The sequence below is a fragment of the Alligator mississippiensis genome, chromosome 4, assembly GCF_030867095.1.
Source record: "Alligator mississippiensis isolate rAllMis1 chromosome 4, rAllMis1, whole genome shotgun sequence".
NCBI classification, from domain to species: Eukaryota; Metazoa; Chordata; order Crocodylia; family Alligatoridae; genus Alligator; species Alligator mississippiensis.
In genome coordinates, this window is record NC_081827.1 from 236,476,859 (window position 1) to 236,500,728 (window position 23,870).

The window sequence follows — 23,870 nt, forward strand, 5'->3', positions numbered from 1 at the left end:
TCAAGCATCTTTCTGCTTCTATGCATTGTAGTACTTGATATAAATGTAATATTGATATATATTTAAGTTATAGCCAAGGCTGCTTTAGTGAGCCAGCTACTTATTTAAGTGGTCTTCAAATATTCACACTATGAAGAACTATAATGGTTTAGGATCAGCATTTGACTTGAGCTGTTTACTATCTCCCTTGAATTTACATTTTAAAAGAAGTTTGACACATAGGTAGTCAATCTATTGGGGAAAGAGATAGTTTATTGGGTGAATGAATCTCCATATCTGAAAGGATATACATATTCTCCTGGTCTTAATGGGTGCCTGTAGATGTGCTGGACACCTGCTCCAACATGCTCTAATTACAGCGTGTCAGAGTAGACTCAATTAAGCAAGGCTGCTGCAGCGTGCTAATTAGCATGCTCCAGCAGCTACCGTGTCTCATGTATTCATTGTCCCCATGCTTCAAAATGGTGGTGTGGGCTCTTTAACTAAAGCTTGTCAAACCAGCTTTAGTTAAAGTGTGACACTGCTATTTTGAAATGTGGGATACTGAATATATGAGATGCTGCGGGCACGTTAATTAGAGCAGCTCATGCACCTTTGGGGGGCAGAAAGTTACTGGCATTGTGTGAGCCCCGCTAGAATTGAAGAGGTGAAGTATATGACCAGTCAGAGTGGCAACTGTATTTAAGCTTGTTTGGAGAGCATGGCTTGTCTTCAGTCTTCCCAGGTACGGTTGGGAATACTGTCCCTCAGCCAAAGGAGACTGAGAAAAGTAAAACTTTCAGGAGGCCTCAAGAGAACAGCCAGGGGCAGGGCCAGCTTTTTAGGCTGTAGTAGCTGGCTAGGGACTGCATCCTTGCATTTAAGGTGCAGGATAAGCACAGGTTATTGTTCTGATATTTTCTTTTGTATGCTTACTCTTATATCTCTGTCTGTATCTCAGCATATGGTTACTGATTTCTTATGTCGGTTCTTGTTTTGTTTTTGTTTTTTTATAATAAATCCTTTTTGTTTTCTTTTTACAAACCACGTATTGTCGGTGATGTTTGTGATTCCAGAGTATCTGACCAGACAAGCTAACCTATTACATGGGAAAGGGGATCCAGCTTTTCTGAGTGCATGACTGGACAAGGGTGTGAGCCTTCTAGCTGGCAAAATTCCCTTTGCTAAGGGCTAGCAAAGCCTAATAGAGATACGAAGAGCTGAGGCACCACAAGACAAGGAGTTGGCCTCTAGCACATCTCAGCAGTGAGGGATTTGGGGCAGAAGGGCACCTGAAATATTTAGAAGTACCCCAGAAATGTCTCAAAGGTAGGCCCAGGCTGTGTCCGGGCAGAGGGTGCATCACAGAGACTTCAAAGGCTATTGTCCAATGCAGTAAGGATTTATTCTGTTACCTATGTGGACACTGATTGCTTAGGAAGAGGACTGAGACTGCCAAAACATTTTCCTGTTGAGCTGCCATGAAAAAATAGGAACTTCTGGTTAATATTGAAATAGATCCTGTCTGAACCAGTGCTGAAAGGGTCTATATCCTGTTATTAGTCACCCAAGCCATCTCATGCCCTTCAGTGCATCTCTAGAATACTTATTAAAAAGGACTAACACTATCAGGAAATCAATAAAAATCAATACTCTTTTATTAAACAGGTGAAAAAATGACTATCACAACTTGAAGGATGCTTTACGAGTTGGGGCAACATGACTGTTTGTGGGGGATGGGTATTTTGGTCCTCTTTTGAATGACATTGAATTGTAATGATATTGAGTTTATTTTTATATGTATCCTAAGCCTTTTGGAAATGAGAATTTTATAAAATTCAATAACTGAAAGTCATGATTGTTGGCACTGGATTTATGACCCAGATACCTTGTTCCAGGCAGAGCCAAACCCTCAGATGAACCACGACCTCTCCATTCGATATTAGGCAAATTTTATTGATACACAGTAGAGTTGTGCAAGGCTTTGGACCCCACTTCAGATCTGGAGAAGCTTTAGATGGTTTGGCATCTGAAGTAGCATGTCTGGATTGAAGTGCTGTCTTTGTTAGGCTTTCCAATGTGCTTCGGAAAAGCTTCGGAGCCGCTTCGGGGATCCAGCCATAGAGTATAATGGGGAATCAATGAAATATCTATAACTTTGTTGTTTTCTGTCTGATGTGAATGAAAGTTTCAGGAGTGGTGGCCCTTGATAAGGCTACAAAGTCTGCCATGTTTCAAGGTGATAGGTGTAGAGGTTTGGGGGCAACTGCACCCCAAATTCTTGAAAGCAAAGCTCATGTCACGGCTATGTATTACAACACAGGGGGGTGAAAACTGCAGGGGTAGTGGCCCCTGGTGATGCCACGAAGCCTGCCAAGTTTCAAGAAGATCGGTGCAGGTGTTTGCAGGGAACTGCACCTCCAGCTTCTGACAGGCAAAACTCATGACTTAGATGACCCTGTATGTGTTAAGGCGCAGCAGGCTGAAAACTGCAGGGATGGTAGCCCCTGCTAAGGCCATAAAGCCTGCCATGTTTCAAGGAGATAAGTGAAGGCGTTTGGAGGGAACTGCATCTCAAGCTGCGGACAAGCAAAACTCATGACATGGGTGACACTGTGTGTGTTAAGGTGTAGCAGGGTGAAAGCTACAGGGGTTGTGGCCCCTGCTGCAGCCACAAAGCCTGCCAGCTGTTGAGGAGATCGGTGCAGGGGGGTTCTGGGGCCCTGTACCCCTAGCTGCTGACAGGCAAAACTCGTGACATGAGTGCTTGTGCAACTGTCTCTGTCTTGGGCAGGGGGAGGAAGTGGGGGGGGGGGAAACTACTGCATGCCTGGCTGCTAAGCTACTGTGTTACTAGTTTGCAATCAATCATGATTCACTCAGGGACCAGCTCAATACACAGTTGCTAGCTAATGTAACCAGTTAATTAGCAACGATTAACACCTACAAAACCACAGGCAGACTAAGGAGAGTAAATAATCAATACAGACAATCAACTGCCCCAAGACAGAGACAGTTAGTTACACAAGCACCCGTGTCATGAGTTTTGCCGGTCAGCAGCTAGGGGTGCAGGGCCCCAGAACTCCCCTGCACCTATCTCCTTGATAGCTGGCAGGCTTTGTGGCCACAGCAGGGGCCACAACCCCTGTAGCTTTCACCCTGCTGCGCCTTAACACATACAGTATCACCCATGTCATGAGTTTTGCTTCTCCGCAGCTTGAGGTGGAGTTTCCCCCAAGCCCCTGCCCTTAACTCCTTGAAACCTGGCAGGCTTTGTGGCCTCAGCGGGGGCCAGCACCCCTGCAGTTTTCAGTCCACTGTGCCTTAACACACACAGGGTCATCTATGTCATGAGTTTTGCCTATCAGCAGCTGGAGGTGCAGTTCCCCCCAAACCCCTGCACCAATCTTCTTGAAACTTGGCAAGCTTCATGTTCTCAGCAGAGGCTATCACCCCTTTAAGTTTCATCTAAATCAGACAAAAAACAAAGTTATAGATATTTCATTGATTCGCCGTTATACCCTATGGCTGGATCGCTGAGCCGGCTCCAAAGCTTCGGAGCCACTTCAGCCAGATCGAAGCAGAAACCCGGTCCAGAGCTCTAGATCAGATCACTGACATCTGAAGCGGCCAGATCTGAAGCTGGATCAAATAGCTGCCTACTCACACAGGCCTAATACACAGTGATAGCAGAGAAGGATAATGCAAACAATTCTATATCTGCCAGTCCTAGAGCTATCATTAGAGTCAAGATACATCTGACCAGTACGTGAGCTTCACTCTGAGGTTCTTTCTTGAATGTCAGCTGTCAGCAGCCTGGAGGCTGGATGCCGAGGGCCACCTCCAAGTAAGAGGATCAGATGTGTTGGTGGTGTGCCCTCTGTCCACAGTGGCCTCAGGTTCCCCGCTCGGCTCCCTTGTTGCTCTAAAATCCCTTCTTTTGTATTCTTTCCCCCTCCTGATGACTCTTCATCCATGGGCATCGCTGATTGGTCTTTCTGTGGCTGTCATACTGTCCACATTCTGTCCTGCCAGCATATTCCTTTGTTTCACAAACCCATCACATACACACATCATAATTTGAGCTTTCCCGGTCTTCTCATTTGGTCTGTTCCCCAAATCAGAAGTTTCAAGGGCTCTGCATTTGGGCACTGTGCACTGGAGCCACCTTATCTCATGTTAGGGAACACTGGTACATGCCTACAATTTCCCAGCCTGTATTTCTATCCTTGTCTGCCTTGAAGGTTGTGAAATTGTATGAAAACCATGCTTTTAGAAATCAATTAACTCTTGCCATTGCCCTGGACCATTATTTTAATGCATAGCTAATTTACCTATAAGCCAATTACCAAAAGCAAGCCTTTAAATACCATTTTCTAACCATCAATGATGAGAGATAAAATACTTCTTTTATATGGGTTTGTAAAATGACACTCAGTGGATGCATCTAACTGTGCACTTAACTGTGCAGTAGACGAACTTGCTGTGTTGTAAAGCATTACAGTCTACACATGTAATGCTATTAGACCACAGCAAACTCATTTTCACTGCCATAAGACAGTACTGTTGAGGACAATACTATCTTATGGCAGAAAAAATAACTGCACCTAAACACACATGTAAATGCCAACCCAACAGGGGCCCAGACCCCTTCCTACCACCTACCCACATCACTCTGCTTTTAGGGCAGTCTTGTGCCCCAGCCAGCCCCTCCACTGCCCAGCGCCATGACCCAGGGCCTGGGGCTGACTCCCCAAACCTGATGCCAGTCCAAGGCTCCTCCAACCTAGCTCAAACTGCTGTCATCTCAGGCACATGTGAATACACTATGCCCAGGAGCAGCTGACTCCAGCACAAACTGTGCCAGAGTTTATTGAGGCATGTTAATTGTACATGTAAATGTGCCCAGGACCACTTGCCAGTAGATTCTTTGAAAATAATGAACCCTATCTGCAGAACTAAATGATGCCCTACGAACTATATTTTATTCAGCAATGGGGTTGGTAGCAGGAATCCCAAGACTGGCCCTCCCATATCCATGCAGTATCATTCTCATTTTCTCTATAATTCCTCACTGACACATATAGGAATGGAAACAGGAGTAGAAGTAGTTGATTTTAAACTAGATAGTAATCAAAAGCATCTTAGAAGAGTATTAGTGCAGATTTAGTGTATGAAGCTAGACATTAAGTTTTCAACACTGTGTTTCAGTCTAGTCAGTATGTAACTTACTGTTCTCAATTATTATTTCACCGCAGAAACCTCTATTGCAGACCTGGATTAATGGTGTGCAAATAACTCATCCAACTGTCCATTGGGTTAGAATTCATAGAAATTGTTGGTAGAAATGGAATGTGATATGGAGAGAACTCTCTTGGGAACAAATACTATCAAACTACAATGTATTTCCAACTCAAATGAATAGCTCAAGGAAATGACCAAATATCACTAAAATAGAAAAAAGATGATATTAAAAAGATATTTATTCTAGCTGACAATAATATCACCCTTTGATATGGTGATCACATCTTGAAGTCAACATTTATCAAGAGAATTACCACACTGTAATATCAGTGATACATTCATATTTTTCTATAGTTAGAACTGAAAATGACCACAGTGTTTTGGACTGTACAAGGTGGGAAATGTTAACATCTAACTGTGAAACCTCTTTAGTAGTGCTCATTCAAGGCCAGCCATATGTTTTACAAGTGAACTTAATGTGAGGTAAATATCATAATACTTTTTGCATATGGAAATATCATAGGCAATTTTCAGAGGATAGGTGACATCTACTTTTTGCTATAAAAAACTAGGGCATGAACAATATAGAGCACAACAGTAATCCTTATTTTCTTCCTAAATTACTCAGGGCCCATCCTTGAAGACTTAAACAACTGGTACTGAGATCCATAGCACTTTGTTTCACTAAGGATACCAGGATTCATCTCAGCATAATCAGAAGGTTCCCTAGATGAGACATAGGAAACTTCCTACAGTGAGGTATGCATTTGTAAATGCTCTCCCTTTTAAGGTAAAGAGCTATTAATTAATGAGTTGATTGGCTAATGTTTTCATATGTTGGCAAGCGTATGTGAGAAAGGTTAGAATGATCTGAGGCTAAGGCAGAAGGCAGGGTAGATTTCCACCTTTAGAGACTACCTAAATCACAGATGCATAGCATATGCTTTTGTAAGCAGTAGGCTTACTTCATCAGATGCTGCATCTGCTGTATTACAGCATCTGATGAAGCCCACTGCTTACAAAAGCTTATACTGTGCATCTCTGATTTAGGTAGTCTATAAAAGTGCAAATCTACCCTGTCTTCTGCTTCACTTCAAACTAACATGACTAGCTACCAGGGTTGCCAATTGCTTGTAAATTACAGACACTCTGTAAAAAATAAAAAAAAAAGTTAAACAATGCTTATCCATAAAAAATGGAGCCACCTTGTATAAAAAAACTAAGAAACCAGGATTGACTGAAGCTCTATCTCTGAACAAGAATGAATGTTGAAGCAGAGAAAGAGTAGCACCTGGTGTCTGAGCAGGAATATACTACTTTGCAAAGGGACTCAGGACTTGTGGCAGAGGTGATATCTTTTATTAGACCAATTAGTTTTTTGCCAACATTTTTTTTTTTTTTTTTTTTGCAAAAATCTAGTTGGTCTATATGACAGGGCGCCTTCCTCAGGCTAGATTTTGTGGCAGCCTGCCCACCTGCCTAACGCAGTCTGCCCTGACTTTCCTCCCATGACTTCAATTTTAGCATAATATGGCTGTCCATTCACTACCCCAATGCCAGGAGGTGCTATCCATGGCTCTGTACCTCCCCTACATTATGGGCCATGCCTTGCAGATGGCATCCAGACTATTATGGCTCCCTGACTTCAGGCTGGGGCAAACTCAGTCCACCATTGGACCTCTTACATGCTCACATTCACTCCGTCCCCCTCTCACAGGGGCCTCTTGCATACTGCCCATCACTGGGCCACTTCTTACTGCCTTGCTCCACTGAGCAACCCCCTTTGCGACATCAGGCTTCGGTAATCACACTCTGTTAGTACACAAGTAGCTCTTCAGATGCGCACGCATGCATGTGTGGGTGTGTGTTTTGATGATAATCTGTTTGTTTTGATGATAATCTGCAAATCTTTTACTGGCAACCAAGCTTTCTTTTACTATGGTCGGTTTGTTAAACCCCTGAATTTCGACTGAGATTTTCCAGGGCTTGGCAGAAAAAAAAGGTTAGTTGTTAGTAAAAAATTTGCAGGCTGTCAGTAAAAAATTGTCTTGGGTTGGCAACTGTGCTAACTACCTCACTTTGACTGTAAGGGCCATGCTGTAAATGAATTTAGACACTTACATTTGCTCATTTAAATGGAAGTTAGATATCTAGATGCTTAGTTCTCTCTTTGCCCTTCACTATCAAAGTGATAGTAACAGTTGATACTGTTGTGTTTTCCCCAGGGAAGCATTCAACAGCATCGTTATGATTGAAAATTCATTGCCATTTATGTAACTTACTCCTATAGGAGTAGTATAGTCACTATTCACTGCTTCAAAGGTTTTACATCCTTTTAAAGGTTGCCATTTATTCAAGGGGTAAATGTACAATGTCCTTGTGATATGGGTGATTCCATGAGTAGGAATGCAGCACTTCAATTCATGAAATGCAAGAATAGACAGTGCAATATATGTATTAGGCAGACTATCCTCCAGAACATGGAAATGGATCTAATTATTCACACTGCATCAACTGATCTGTATTAAAAGTGTTACTCTAAAATTAAGCCAGTATTGTGGACTTTATTTAAGAATTTTGATCATATAGTTGTGAGAGGTCATTATCACAATGGATTTTTTAGTCTCACATTAGTCAAAGTAGATGCAGGACATTATTCAAGAGAACAAAATTAAGAAATAGGATGTGTTGATATTCTTGCAGGGAGAATTTATGTTTCTTTCCTTCAAAACTCAGAAATAATTCACTTTATATTAATATAGTACATTTCATCCCCAAATGCTTCACTAAAATATGCTGTATGTAAAGAAAGCACTCCTCCTTTCCTTCCAGTGCAATGAAGCCACCTATGACAGTCATTTAACAAAGCACAGAAACACAATACAAAGAGCAAAGAGAGAAGAATGGTGTATCCAACTGACAGTGCAGGGGGAAATATGAAGTATACAGGTTGTAATTACATGATGTGAACTGAAAACTGGCTAGGCACCAGATTTACACACTTCTACACTGCAAAATGTGTCATTGAGTTAATAATCCTAACTATATGCCAAAGTGTTGATTCAGTATTAACTCAAGTTAAAGCACTAACAACCTCATCAACCACAATATTTCCTTCAGTTGAGGGCTTCCTATCAGAGTACTCATGAGAACTGACCCTTCTTAGCCTGACAAGATTAAAGCTGAGAGTGCAATTACTTTATAAATATTATATGTATTCACGGGGCTCATTTTCCTTCTCTGGTGCACTGAATTTGTATTTGACACAATAGAGATAAGGGGAAGGAAGTTATAAACCCTTTTATAACTTCCTAAGTCCTGATCTGACCAAGTGTTGAAAGACCCCTGTTCTACTTTGCAACAAGCCATGGATTATTCTAGGTTGGAGTGGGCGATTATTTGGGCTGGAGAGACACTTAAGGAGTTTTGGTGAGCTGTTGTGGGCTGGGGGGAGGGGGGTGGTGACCTGGTCTGGTGCAGCAAGGGGGAGAAGGAGTGCTGATCTGGTGCATGGGGGAAGGGGACAACTGATCCTATCTGCCTCAGATCCCATCCACCTTGCACCCACCCTTGGGGATGCCAAATAGAGTGGGAGAGTGGGGTCTCTATGGAGACTGGCTGGGACCCCTGCGAGAAATGTTTGTTCAGCTGGGTGAATGGGATGGGGCTGCAGGTGGCGGAGGAGGGATCGGTGTCCAGGACTGGGGTGGGTGGGCAGGGATGGACCACTGACAGCATAGGGCTGGGGCCCAGGGCAGAGCAGCAATCTGTTGCCCCCATCCCCTGTGACAGGAGCTGGTTCCATGGGCAGGGACATGCAGGGAGCAGACTGCAGTTATGCCCTGGGCCCTGACTCCATGCTCTCTCTGCCCTGTGATCCTGGCCCTGCCTGCCCATCCCACTCTCAGATGTTGTTCCCCATCTACCTGTGGTCCCATCCCATCTGCCCAACTGAGCATGTCCTGCCCACAGGGGTCCCAGGCTAGTCTCCATGAAGACCCTGCCCGCTCCATCCAGCACCCACAGCAGTGGGTGCAGGGCAAATGGATTGGGGTGCCTTGGCAGTGGGTCTAGGTCTGGCAGCAGTAGTGACACAGGCAGTGGCAGCTAGAAGGAGCCACTACTGTGGGGGCTGCCGGGAAGCTGAGTCTGGTTGCCATGCTGCCCCAGCCTGCCTCTATGCCCAGGGGCAGTGGGACTGGCTGCATGTTCCATGGCCCAGACTGCCTCCCATGCCTGGGCTGGTCAGGGCCTAGGGACCCACCATGGGCTGGAAAGAATCCTTTGGTAGGCCAGATCTGGTCCATGAGCCATATTTTGCTCACCCCTGTTCTAGGTTATCCCAGATGCACCAGTCTCCATACACATGGCTTCTTGCTATCCTTATAAAAGAAACAGATGATATAACAGGCATTATATGTAAGAAAGGCTGTCCCCAGGGCTGGCAGTGATGCCCTCTGGTAGCTGCTCAGCCTTTGTTTTCCTTGATTCTTTAGGGCATGCCCCCTTCTATGTTCCTGCCATGCCTTGCTGTAAATATGTACATAGAAAAGGGAGGCTGCCCCAGCGATCCCTGAGCGATATCTCACCCACTCATAAGCTATGGTCTAATTGCTCATTGCCTTAAGGGCTCATTTTGTGGCCTTCTCACCTCCCCTTCTAGCCACACCCAAGCATCACAGATGTTACCAATCAATCAATTTATGCCCTACCCCCAGGCTCTGCCCTGTTCAGCCACGAGCTGACCACCTTCACCATCCACTGTAAAGCTGGCAAGTCAGTCAGCAACACTGAAGTCCTCGACTTCAGGAAAGCCAACTTTGACAAGCTCAGGAGGCTCGTCAGTAAGGCCCTAAGGGACCATGACCCCAGGAGGAGGGGAGTTCAGGAAGAGTGGTTGCTCCTCAAGGGAGCAATCCTCAATGCACAAGCTAAGTCTATTCCATCTTGGAGGAAAGGCAGCAAGAGGGGACAGCAGCCCCCCTGGATCTCCAGGGATCTAGCAGACCTCCTGAGGCGAAAAAGAAAGGCCTACAAAGGATGAAGGATGGGATTCACCTCCAAGGAGGAATATTCTGCACTGGTCCAGTCCTGCAGGGACCGAACCAGGAAAGCCAAGGCTGCAACTGAACTCCAGCTAGCTTCGAGCATCAAGGACAATAAAAAGTCCTTCTTCAGATATGTGGGGAGCCAGAGGAAAAGCAAGGACAACACTGGACCCCTGCTGAACCAGATGGGATGACTGACACCCAGGAAAAAAACAATCTATTAAATGGGTACTTTGCGTTGGTGTTTCATCAGTCCTGTGGAATGCCCATGCCCACTATGGGACAGGGAGGTCTAGGTGAGGGAGATCCCCTGCCCTCCATCAATACTGACCTTGTGAAGGAACACCTTGAGAGGCTGGATACCTTCAAGTCAGCCGGCCCTGACAATCTACATCCCAGAGTACTCAAGGAGCTGGTGAGCATCATAGCCCAGCCTCTGGCATGGATCTTTGAAAAATCCTGGTGCTCTGGTGTAGTGCCCGAAGACTGGAAGAAAGCCAATGTGGTGCCTATCTTCAAGAAAGGGAGGAAAGTGGATCCGGCAAACTATAGGCCCATCAGCCTGACTTCTATTCCGGGGAAGATCTTAGAAAAATTTATTAAAGAGGCCATCCTTAATGGACTGGCCGATGCCAACATCCTGAGGGATAGCCAGAACAGGTTTGTTGCGGGTAGGTCTTGCTTGACCAATCTCATTTCCTTCTACAACCAGGTGACCTATCACATGGACAAGGGACAAGAGATTGGTGTCATATATCTTGACTTAAAAAAAGCCTTTGTTCTGGTATCCCATGATCACCTCTTGGTGAAACTGGCAAATTGTGGCCTTGGGTCTACCACGATCCGCTGGCTGGGAAATTGGCTCCGTGGTCAGACCCAGAGGGTAGTAATTGATGGAAGTCAATCATCATGGTGCCCTTTGACCAGCGGGTTCCCCCAAGGCTCTGTCCTTGGACCCATATTGTTCAACATCTTCATTAATGATGTGGACATTGGAGTCAGAAGCGGACTTGCCAAGTTTGCCAATGACATCAAACTTTGGGGCAAAGCATCCACACCAGAAGACAGGGGGGCGATCCAGGCTGACCTGGACAGGCTCAGCAAGTGGGCGGACGAGAACCTGATGGTGTTTAACACTGAAAAATGCAAGGTTCTCCACCTTGGGAGGAAAAGCCTGCAGCATCCTTATAGGCTCGGCAGTGTTACACTGACTAGCACTATGGAAGAAAGAGACTTGGGGGTCATCATTGACCACAAGATGAACATGAACCTGCAATGCAATGCTGTGGCTAGTAAAGTGACCAAAATGGTGGCTTGCATTCACAGATGCTTCTCAAGCAAATCCCGGGACATCATTCTCCACTTGTATTCAGCCTTGCTGAGGCCACAGCTGGAGTACTGCGTCCGGTTTTGGACTCCACAATTCAAAAAGGATGTGGAGAAGCTTAAGAGAGTCCAGAGAAGAGCCACACGCATGATCACAGGTTAGGAAAACAGACCTTACAACGACAGGCTGAGAGCCCTGGGGCTCTTTAGCCTGGAAAAGCGCAGGCTCAGGGGTGATCTGATGGCCACCTATAAGTTTATCGGGGTGACCACCAGTACCCGGGGGAACGTTTGTTCACCAGAGCGCCCCAAGGGATGACGAGGTTGAACGGTTATACACTACTACAAGACCGTTTCAGGCTGGACATAAGGAAGAATTTCTTTACTGTCTAGGCCGCCAAGGCATTGAACAGCCTGCCATGAGAGGTGGTTCAAGCACCTACATTGAATGCCTTCAAGAGTAAATTGGATGCTTATCTTGCTGGGATCCTATGACCCCAGCTGACTTCCTGCCCTTCAGGCGGGGGGCTGGACTCGATGATCTTCCGAGGTCCCTTCCAGCCCTAATGTCTATGAAAGTCTGTTCCAGGACCCAATCACTGGAATGGGCTCTCTAGCCATGTCTCCACCCCTCTCTGGGTGCCAGGCTCTCTCTAGCCTCATCTCCACCCCTCTCTAGGCACTGGTCTCTCTCTAGCCCCAACTCTATTCCTTCTTCTGCCCTGTTCCTGGGGTCTGGCCTTGCTCCCAGGCCTGCTGGGACCTCCAACCTCCCTCACTAGTCCCAGTCCTCAACCACTGGCATTCTCCAGGCAAGTCCACAATATTCTACTCGCCTGCCCTGATCCCAGGCTCAAGTGTATCCCTGGTGTGAGTCAGGAACTTCTTTGCAGTCCTTCTGCTCAGGAACTCTTCCTTTCATGGCCTTCTGGGCCAGACTGCCTGCTCTAGCTCAGGCTCTGAGCTTATATACTCTCTAAGCCTGGCCCCTCCTTCCAGTCAGCTGCCTTCCTTGAATGCCACCTGAGCCCTGGCTGCAGCCTGCCTTCTCTTAGTCACAGGAGCACTAAGCTGTTACAGTATATAACCAGCCACTTGTGAAAAGTGCAGACCAGAGGACAAAGCAAAATCATGGCCACACGATCTGTACATAAAGTGCCCCCAACTTTCAGTGCCTCAAAATGTGGAGTGGGAGCCATGAGCTCTGAAGCCATGTGCTTGGATAAGGGGGAGGGGCTTTACTTCTCCATCTGAACCACAATTCTGGCAAAAAGAGCTCAGTTTGTCTGACTTTAGGCAGCTGCAGTAGATTTCAACCCATATAAATAATTTCAGAGTAGAAAACTCACGTCAATTTAAGTTGAGTTAATGTCTAAATAATCTGCTTTAACACGTAAAAACGTTATCTAACAGATAACCGAGTGGGGTGGAGACAGCATTAGAAAAATCAATGCAAGCATGTTGCAACTTGAAGATAGTGAGAAAATGCAGGCTCCTTGTGCTGACCGAGCAAAGATGTGTATGTGTGATGCATTACAATTTAATCAGGCTTTTACATTTTCAGACTATTAAAAGGTAACTCACACTAAGAAGAATGTAGAGATCAGCACTTTGTACAATACCTTGCAAATGTAGTAAGGAAGACCTTTGAGGTGTCCAGAGACCACCTGTACAGTGTTATAATTACTTCAAAAATAAAACACTTTAGATGTCTACAGATCAATGTTTAGTAGTATTTATTTAAGTAATGAATAATGGTTTGCTATAGCATTCCTTGAGTAAAAGCCTATAAAATTCACATCAATATCACTATAAGTGTATACTACTTTGACCCGTGTTGTTAAGATTAGTTTCTAATGGTTGGATAATTGCATGAGTAGGTCTGCTCATGGTGAACTCACTTGCTTTAACGTGGATTTTATCATGGTCTTAATGGCAGGAAAAATCCTTCAGAGCTATGAAGAGCTATATAAATTCTCTTGCATGATTGTGTCATTTGTTGTTAATAAAATGTATTTTCACCACCTTCAGGGAGAAGCTCTGAATCAGTATTTTAATGAGACATACCTCTACTTTGCATGGAGACCACTCCCCAAGAATCCAACTGTAGCATGGTTTTACAGGGCAATTTCTGTACTGGGTAAGCTGTGTAGGACATGGCCTTCCTTCTCCTTCTGCCTGCATAATTATGGATCGAGTGCGTGTCATTTGGCCTAAAGAAACAGAGAAGGTACTCGTTCATAATACACTGCATTAGAAACAAAGACTTTGCCATAAAAGATGAGGATATAAACAGTGCAATAATGCTCAAGTGGTAAGTGATAGCGGTAAGTAACCAGACAGCAATCCCTGGCAGTGGGGATACTTTGAAATAACATATTAAAATGAGAAACAAGGCACCCTGGCCGATCCACGTCTCTCACACCACACATGGCTATCTTCATGCAACTCTGGAGGGTTGTGTGTGCTTGATTCCTAATCCACTCCCTACAGTGAGGGTGGGAAGCCTTTTTCCAGCTGGGGAGAAACAGGGCGCCAAAGTCACTACACAATGATACGGCATCTATAGCTGAGAACGCAGTACATCAACAATGTAGTCAATGCAACATGTCACCATCATTGCAACATGGGGATAAACATGTTATAAGAGATCAGCCTGCAATTACTTTGTGGCTGTCAATCAGATGACAAAGCAACCTGTCTGTTTGAATTGCCTTTTTTTTCACCTCTGTCCCCCCCTTGCCTAAGTGTTTGCTCCTTCTTTCTCTGTCTTGTTTTCCGCCACTCTCTCTTTTCCCCAAATCTTTCTCCTCCATATCCCCATTCTCCTTCCATCTCTCTTCTCACCTAGCACCCCTCATCATTCTGTCTCTGCTCTGTTTTCCTCATTCCCAGTCTTCCTTCTCAATCCTAGTCATTTCCTCTTCCTACATTCTCCAGTCCCTAGAGTTGTTCTCTGTTTCCTACCTCTGAAGAGCAGAAATATAAGTTCTGACCCTGTGTAAGGCTCACTAGTTCATCCTCATGTTTCTTAATAAAAAGTTGTATTTTTGATAATGTAAGTACGGCTACAGACATCATTTGCTTCCTTCTGTGTGGTATGTTTTTAGCTTTTGATCCTGATCCATACAGAAATCTTTTATGGACAAAACCTGATCATCTACTCTGTGTGAATTACTAACAGCTTATGAAATGAAGTTGAAAGTATTCTGATTTTACTTTAATGAAAGCCACATATGAATTCCATCTCTTTTTATGAGGGTTTAATGGAACTACTGATAAACTAACCCGCAGTGCTGCTATGAAGTGCTTCTATATTAAATTAATCAATAAAGATAAGGTATAGTATGTAATGAATTATTATTTATATAAGCTTATCATCATTATTAGCTCATTTTTCCACCAATAAAAAGCCTTTTAAAATAATTTCCCTGCAAAATACTTGGAAAACATGCTTTATTAAATAGACCTGAGACATACTTAGTAAGTCTTCAATGCTGTGCTTTGGCCAACGATACTTTTCAATATAATTTTTGTAATTTTCCAAACATATTCCTTGTACATGTAAAACAGTTAATTGTTAAAACATTGAACAAAATCTAGACTCATTAGTAAATATGATAAGAAAATTGACTGCTATGGCCACACAATTTTTAATATTAAATATTCACTATATTCTTTATAAATGATTTTTTTTTTAATAACCCAATGATATGCATATTGCCTGAAAATTGCAAGCACACTAATGGCTATTATGGTCTAGATCGTTTCTATAATTCCCTTTAAAATCCTACTTGTTTTCAGTAACCCTCCCTCCAGCCCACTGAAAGGAAAAAGAAATTAGGTTACCACTTGTGAACTGAATACGATTCATTAACATTTCAGAAATCTGATTTCTTCTTCCTTTACTCTCTATACCAAGTAAAAGATTCAGAGAAAAAATGTTCTTGCCCAAAATGTTCCTATTAGAGTCCTTGTTACAATTAAAAATGGGAGAAAGGCCTCATGCAGAGGGATGCATAAGATTACCAAATGGAGAGTTTTGCCTTAGATTTGAATGGGACTGAATTTGAGAGGCAAGAAAAATGACTCCTGTTAGCTGATGGATTATACATACTTGCCACAGATATATACAAGAGACATCAAATTACTAATTCGTGGCAAGAGAAGGAGACAGCCTGTTATGGTAAAGGACTCCCATGAGGATTGCAGTCATACAGATATGATCTAGAGTAGGGATGGGCCAGTCCAAATGCAGGAAGGAAACACACTTGAAATGTGTGGCAGCTGGGATATACAGCTTCTTAGCTGTACTTATTTATAATAAAGAGTAGTTGCTTTTCTGCTGTTTAGGTTATAGCCATGCTTGAAAGTAAAAAAAGAAGTCATCCCTTTGCTACAAACTGATACAATAAATACCTACAAATTGTGATTTCCAAAATGCTTTTTATTTTTCTAGCCAAAAAAGCAAGTTCATCTGAAAAAGCTAAGACCAGAAAACCTTGCAAAATCTTTACAGTTACAATGCCATTCTCCCAGAATGAACCTTGTATTCCACTTAAAACTCATTTTAAGATCATTTTTTAAATCAAATTGCTGAAGAAGTTCTAAACCACCATGGAATCAGATAATATTCAGCGATGAAAAACACTGCATCAGTGAAAGGAAAAAACCCTCAAATACTTGTGGTATTAGGCCCCAGGGCCTAGAAGGAAGAGAACAACCAAGGTGCCCCCTTGGTTACAAGAAATAATGGCCACAAGCTAGCAGAGAGCAGATTTAGACTGGACATTAGGAAGAACTTCTTTACAGTTCGAGTAGCCAAGGTCTGAAACGGGCTCCCAAGGGAGGTGGTGCTCTCCCCTACCCTGGGAGTCTTCAAGAGGAAGTTAGATAAGCATCTAGCTGGGGTCATCTAGACCCAGCACTCTTTCCTGCCTTTGCAGGGGGTCAGACTCGATGATCTAATCTATGAATCCTTATTTTGTCTTCTACTCACTGCTTGTGTTGCCTTTCACCTGTACTAAGCATCATTCCTTCTAATCCCAGGGACACTTCAGCACTGAAGGTATCTGCTCCTCCTTCCCTCCTTTCTTACAGAGCATTTGCATCTAAGGAAGCAAAATTTGAGAGTCTGGAAGCCAACTCCACAGACTGTTGGATGACAGAAAAGCAAGGGTTCTGTGGATGGGGATAATGCAAATGCAGACTGTCTGGGGCTCCTGGCTACAGCTACTGGCCACGTCTCTTTGCATAATTATTACTATCAGTATACTTCATCTGTTCTTTCTAATGTAAAATGCTTTAGGATACAGACTTGTCACAAATTTTCTTGGAATTCTGCCTAAATTGTCCTTGAAATACACAACGTAATTATTCTATGCTAACTTAGCACTAGCAAGGCCTCAAGCTGGAACACTATGACCACTTTTGGGTAGTGTACTTTAAGAAAGATGTAAGCAACCTGGAGCTAGCCCAGAGGACAGCAACGGGAATGGTAAGCAATTTGGAAACCATGACATTTGAAGAAAGGTTGAAGGTATTGTTGATCGTCTCTAAAAAAGAGAAAACTGAAAAGAGGTATAATAATAGTGTTTCTAATATGGAAGAAATCGTTAAAAACAGGATATTGAACATTTATCCTCTTTGTCCACTAGGGGTCTGACCAAAACTGGGGTAATCTGTAGGAGGGAAGATTTAGGATTAGCATTAAGAGAAACCTGGTAAGGATAGTTAAATGCTGGAACAGGCTCCCTTGCAATGCTAGGAAATCCCCTGGTGGAGGTTCTAGAGAACAGGTTATAGAAAACATGTTAGACAAACTGACTAGATGACCTCCTAAGGTCCCTTCATTACTGTGAGCTTTATAATAAATTCAAGTGGCTAATAAATGGAGATCTTTGAAGACATTTTATTTGATTAAAAAGGCATAAAACTCTTAAAAGCACTTATGCATCTATGGAAATAATTTAAATAGTGTGCTTTTTTCTACATTGTGATTGGGATACTTTTGGAAACATTTAACTAGGAAGATGTGAACAGGAACTGAACTGTTATTTTTTAAGATTTCCTATCGTTGAGCTATTACGTGACTGGAAATATTTTCTGGATGCTTGTTGACCCAAGCCATTTTGCTCACTGGTGAGGGGGGTATACAGTGATCCACCTGTTTGACTAATCCTTGCTATTTCCTTTCTCTCTATCCACAGTTTTAAAAAGAATATATCGAAAAGTGCATTGCAATCTGGGATTATGGACTGAAGTGGATCCCCGACGGCTTTGATTCTTTTCTTTTCCCTCTAAATTCTAGCTGGCTGCTCAGTAGGAACTCAAGTTGTGGAAACACTCAGAAAAGTATTTACTTTGTAATTATCTCATTGACTGAGACTATAATCTCTGCATGTATGAAATGAACTTTCTCTCTATACAACAGTAGCAGTGTAAAAGCTCTGTTGGTTCTTCCATTTCTCAGTGAACAAAATGAATTTCTCTTTCATCTGCTATGCACTATTAAATGACCTGAAAATGCATAAAGTATGCTGGAAACTGAAAGTGTCTCTTCATATCACCAAATCTGTCAGAAGTTCAGGAAAAGAAGATTGCTGGGTTTGTTATTGCTGGATACTTAAAATTATCTTTTGGAACAATGACTACATTGTCATCGCACAAGTGCACTTGTATAATAAGAGTTTCCTGCTTTGCCTAGAAAGAAATATTACATGGTCAAAAATGATGTGTAAAATAATGACAAAAGTTAATTCTAGATGACACTGCCAAATGTAGCAGTGTATGTGGCATGTCTAGATGTCAATGCTACATACACAGCAGCACCACATCAAATGTCTTATGTGTTGTTTCCCAGCATAAAATCTGAGAAGAACAGTGTACTCCTACTGTCTATTAAATAAATGCCAAAAATGTTGATACCTGTCTAATGAGAATTTGTTTTGTATTCTCTATTAAGTGAAAACAGAAGAGAAGAATGATGAAAAGTTAAAATTAGGTCACTTTATATGTGCCTGAACTATGATTGTGAGGGCCAGCCTAGATAACAAGAGAAAAGATGAAGAACAAACCCATGCAGAAACTGCATGGTCTATCTCTCAGTCAGCCACTGCAGTTTAAATGTGCTTTGATTAAACAAAGCGCAAGTTTCATACCTCAGAGAAGACTGGTTTTAGGGGGATTTTGGTTTTTGATTTGTTTTCATTCAGTCTCCACAGCGCAACATACTGGGATTTGTGTAATTTTCTAACCGAGGGAGAAAGAACTACAACCATTAAAAAGGTTAAAACTCTGGAGGCAAAGTTGCAAATAGCTTATCAACCAGATAAGGAAGGTGAATATTGTTATGACAATTCTCCTTCATACCCATATAATACTGGCTTTTCAGATATGAACATACATGTGTAAAATTACACTTCTGTTCCATGGCCTATGATCAAGTTTTGGGCCCCTTGATAAACAAGAAATGTCCTGGTGATGGCAGTAGGAGAACAGCAAACTCCAGGTGCTGAAATTAAGACCTCTGGCAGACATTAACATAGTCATGTGACTGAGATATGATGCATTTTATCCTTGATCCCAAAAATTGTGCATCCTGCTATGCCAGATGTACATGGCAAGATGCATGATGTTGGGATCTGGGAAAAAATCATCATATACTAGTCATGCAAATGCAGGGTGGGATCCTGTTATGAGGGACTAGTCCCTGATGCTGGGCTTCCTGGGCACCCTTTGAACTTGCTGATGTGGGGAACCCATGGGCTTCCAGCCTGCTAGCAAGCTGAAAACTGCATGGTTTAGGCCTGCATTGAGCTGCACTGTGGAAGGCTTTAGATGTTGGTGCAGGGTAATCATCATCTGACAGACTTCCTACACAACTTTAGATGCTTGCATGTGAGCTCCCCATGCAACAGCCATGGTCCGGCTTTACGTGCTGGCATCCTGGGGACTCATCGTTTGCTGGACCGGCCGCATACCAGCACCTAAACCTAAAGCACCTAGGATTGGGTGGGAGGGCAGACCCCAGTTCCAGACCTAGGACCTGGTGTTTGGTAGGACAGAAACCGTAGGCTGTCTCTGGAGATTCAGCAGGGGCAGCCAGCTCCAGCTATGCTGTCCCTTGCTGGATCCCAGTCTTTCCTGGGTTCAACAAACATCTAATCATTGGGATGAAGCAAAGGCAGCCCCAGCCCAGAGACGTGACATGTGAGTTTACCAGGGCTGCCCCAGGCCAGAAAGATCTGCCACATTTTAATTTTTGACATATACCAGCCACAAGGAACTTCTACATTATATTTACCATTTTATAGCAGCATAATTTGGTTCAACATGTGGCACGTTACTTTTTATGATGCAATTAACACATTAATCGCACCACATATGTAACATCTGTCAAGGGCTTAAGGCACCTAATTCAAATAATTTTTCTAGGTACAAATGGATGATGAAGGATCTGGTCTAACTTGAAGCATACAAAATTGGAAAACTCTAAAGCTCTGAATGGTATGTACCAAACAAGAGGATCTCTGCTTAATCTGCAGCTTTTCTATATATCCATTACACACTTTTGTTTATTTTAACAAAGGGAATGATGTCTGTGGGAGCTCCTCCTCTCTGAGAGGCTTTCCAATGCCTTCACTAGGCTTTGGATCAGGTCCTTAGAGGACTATCCATTAACTGCACTATTATAAATCCTCCCATAACAGTACTAGGGTAAGCATGGGGCATTCTAACATATAAAACAATGTCAACCAGAAGTGCTAGTCAGCATCCATAATAGAAACTACCTAACACTACAGCTATAACAGGCAAATATAATCTATTTACAAGCCTCTGTTGGCTCAGCCAAGGAAGGAAAGAGAGATATACTCTATTGATCATCAGTTATAAAAATCAATAGTGTTACGTACCACAGCCATACTAGATGTCAATGCCACATATACTGCAGCACGACATCATATTTCTTATGTGTTATTCCCTAGCATAAAACCTGAACAGAAAACAACAGGGCAGTCCTGCTGTCTATTAAATAAATCACAGCAGAATAACTTACTGGAAGAGATGGACAGAAAAATATGGTAGCAATGTTGCCTGTTAAGCAACAGTTAAAAACAGAAACCAAGCAACATAAATTTCAATCGCAGTCATATTTATAGTATTTATTCCCCTTTGCCAAAACTTGTTTCTTGAGTAAACTCTTCACAAACTCTCCAAGAGAAGTCAAAAGAGGGAATACTTATTTTGACTATTAAGGACCAATTTTAGCAGCAATATATGCGAATGATCTACCTTTGACTATGTTTGAGGGGTGCACATTATTTAACTGTATACAGAGCAGTATCACTAAATGATATTGTGGTGCATAAATGTTTTTATTTGGTGAATCCAGGACAAGAGGGTGAACGTTTTCCTTAAGTGTGTTCTGAAAGTTTACATATCATTACCCTTTGTTCTTTTAAAGTTTAATTTAAGGCTTAATGCTGTTTCCACTGAAGTCAACTGAAAACTCTTGCTGATTTCAAAGGCAGTAAGATGATCAGCCACTTGCAGATGTTAAAAAACCTCCACAAAAACGGTGCTTTAATTTAAACTCGTTGCATTCCCGCACCAAGGCTCGCACATGTCCAGAGGAGGCAGTGCCTTAGCTGGACCTAGCTAGCAGCTAACCTGGACCTGGCTTAGCAGTTGTCTGTATAGATTGGCCACTTCAGTGGGGCCTTTTTGGTGCTTTTATCTAATAGCTGATTAAATCAGCTTTAGTTAAAAGGGTGAAAAAGCCTTGCTGAAGTGCCCAATCTATACAGATGCTGCAGAGCTGGGTCAAAATAATGCACTGCTTCTTTAGGTAACGTGCATTTGGGTTGGGTTTTTTTTTAACATCTACAAGCAGCCAAAATGCTTACATTCTTGGGACAGTTTGAGTTTCCTGAATATTATGAAGAAATACAAAGCTACCTAATGATCATTGTTACCATAATTAATAACAGCAATAAATTATTATTTAATACAATCCACTTAATGGTATAGTATAATAAATGTTTAATTATTGTATGTTATATAATAATAGTAGAGGAAGAAATGATATAGGATAAAATATAATATAGGATAAAGGAACTAAAATTGATATAGATATTATTCTGCGGAAGGCATACGCAGGCAGATGCCTACATCTGTAGCACTGGCGCTTGGCTCTGCCAGGTATGTATGAAACCAGTGGGGCTCCACATCTGTTTGGCAGTTCACAGTAGCTCAGTTTGATTCAGGATTAGGGCCTCAGTTTAGTAAATGATATATTCAGAAGAACTCTTCAGGAAAAAAGTGAGGCAGGCTAGTTTTCAGATCATCACTAGCTCAATTCTACTTGTAGGATCAGTCTCAGAGTAAAAGAAGATACATAGAGGGTATCAGAGTGTAAGAACTGCCGTGATGGGTCAAATCACAGGTCCATCTAACCTATCTGTCATCTCTCTCACAGTGGCAGAGAGTGGTTATTAAGGCAAAACTATTTATGCAGGGCCTATCCTGACTGACCTGTCCCTGCCCCTCTTCCCTTACAGTCTTTAGAGGCCTAAGAAGTTCTAATTTGGAGGTAGCAGTCCTATTACCATGTTTAATACCAACTGGTATTAACACATGAACCATGTCTTTCTTGCATGAATTTATCTAATCCTCTTTTAAACCCAGTTAAGCCGCTAGCCTCTACAACACACCTTATGGCAATAAGCTCTACAAGGTAATTACACAACGTGTTAAAAAGTACTTCCTTTTGTTTGTTTTAAATCTGCTTTCTAATCGTTTTATTTTATGTGCCCTAGTTATAGCAATCTGAGAGATGGCAAAGAGCAAATCCTTATTTAATTTCTCAAAGTCATCCGTGATTTTATAAACCTCTATCAAATCCACTCCCCCCACCCCATCAAGCCAGTTGTCTTTTCTCAAAGCTGTAAAGTTCTAACCTATTTAGTCTCTTGTTACACAGAAGCCTTTCAACACCCTTGATCACCCCCTGCTGCCTTTCTCTGTATGTTTTCAACCTATGCAATATCCTTTTTGAGGCGGGAAGACCAGAACTGCCTGCAGTATTCAAGGTGTGAGTGTACCATTTATTTGTACAGCAGAATAGTGACATTTTCTGTTGCATTTTCAATTCCCTTCTTAATCATTCCTAACAATCTGTTTGCCATTTTTATGACTGGTTCTGAACAGTGGAGTGAACTAGTCACAATAATCCCAAGATTTTTCATGAATAACAACAACAAACGTACAGCCTATCATTTTGTATGTGCATCTTGAGTTATTTTTTCCCCCTGTACATCATTTCACACTTATCAACGCTAAACTTCGTTTGCTATTTTGTTGTCTGTTCACCCAGTTTCACAAGATCCTTCTGCATTTCTTCAGTCGGCTCTGTTTTTTGCTCCCCTGAATAATTAGGTGTCATCCACAAATCTGGTACCTTGCTATTCACCCTCCTTTGCAAATCATTTATGAATATATTAAACAACGGAGGCCCCAGCACAGACCCCTGGGAGACCCTACTGTTTAACTCCCTCCATTGTGAGAATACATTGTTTATACCCATTCTTTCTTTTCTATCCTATAACTAGTTACTGACCTATGAGTAGACCTTGCCTCTAATTTCACGACGAACCTAATTTCATTAAGAGCCTTTGCTGCAGGACTCTGTCAAAAGCTCTGTGAAAGCCCAGGTACAATATATCAGTCATGTCACCAGGATCCAAGTGTTTGTTGATGCCCTTAGAAAACTGAAGCAGGTGAGACATGACCTCCTTTTACAAAAGCCATATTGATTCTTTCTCAGCAAGTTCTGTTTATAAACCCCAAATCAGCCCAGCTCTGCTCCCAGCACATGCTGACAGATGTTAAAAAAGGTGCTTCTGTCAGTGAACAGCTGTAGAGTGCTTTCAGGCTAAGTACAGACATTCAAGATGCCTGAGCATGAATTGATTTAATCTTTGCAGGTTAGTCTAATCTGCATGGATTGAACCGATTTGCAAGTAAATAGACATTCACTTTTGATTCCAGAAATGCAGCCACATGCCTGCAGTGGCTCAAGCTAGAAGTTGGGGGGAGCTAGAGCTCCCTCGGACACCATCTAGGGGCTGCTGCCCCATTAGAGTCCCTCCCGCCTCACCGGCTCATTGGCAGGGGTGGGGGCTTGGCAAGATGCCAGCCAGCGTGGCCCCCTGAGGTGAAGAGGGCAGCTGCCAGGGATCAGGTTCATGCCAGTGGGACAGGGAACTGAGG

At 42.7% G+C, this 23,870-nt stretch overlaps 1 protein-coding gene across 2 annotated transcripts in view; it reads right to left on the reverse strand.

The window, feature by feature from the left end:
• Positions 1–23,870, reverse strand: part of THSD7B (thrombospondin type 1 domain containing 7B) — a 680,297-nt gene that overhangs the window by 14,555 nt on the left and 641,872 nt on the right. For both annotated transcript variants that reach the window (XM_019480192.2, XM_019480191.2), the window contains exon 21: positions 13,665–13,810. In XM_019480192.2, the coding sequence (XP_019335737.2) occupies positions 13,665–13,810 (146 nt within the window). The remainder of the gene's footprint in view (positions 1–13,664; positions 13,811–23,870) is intronic.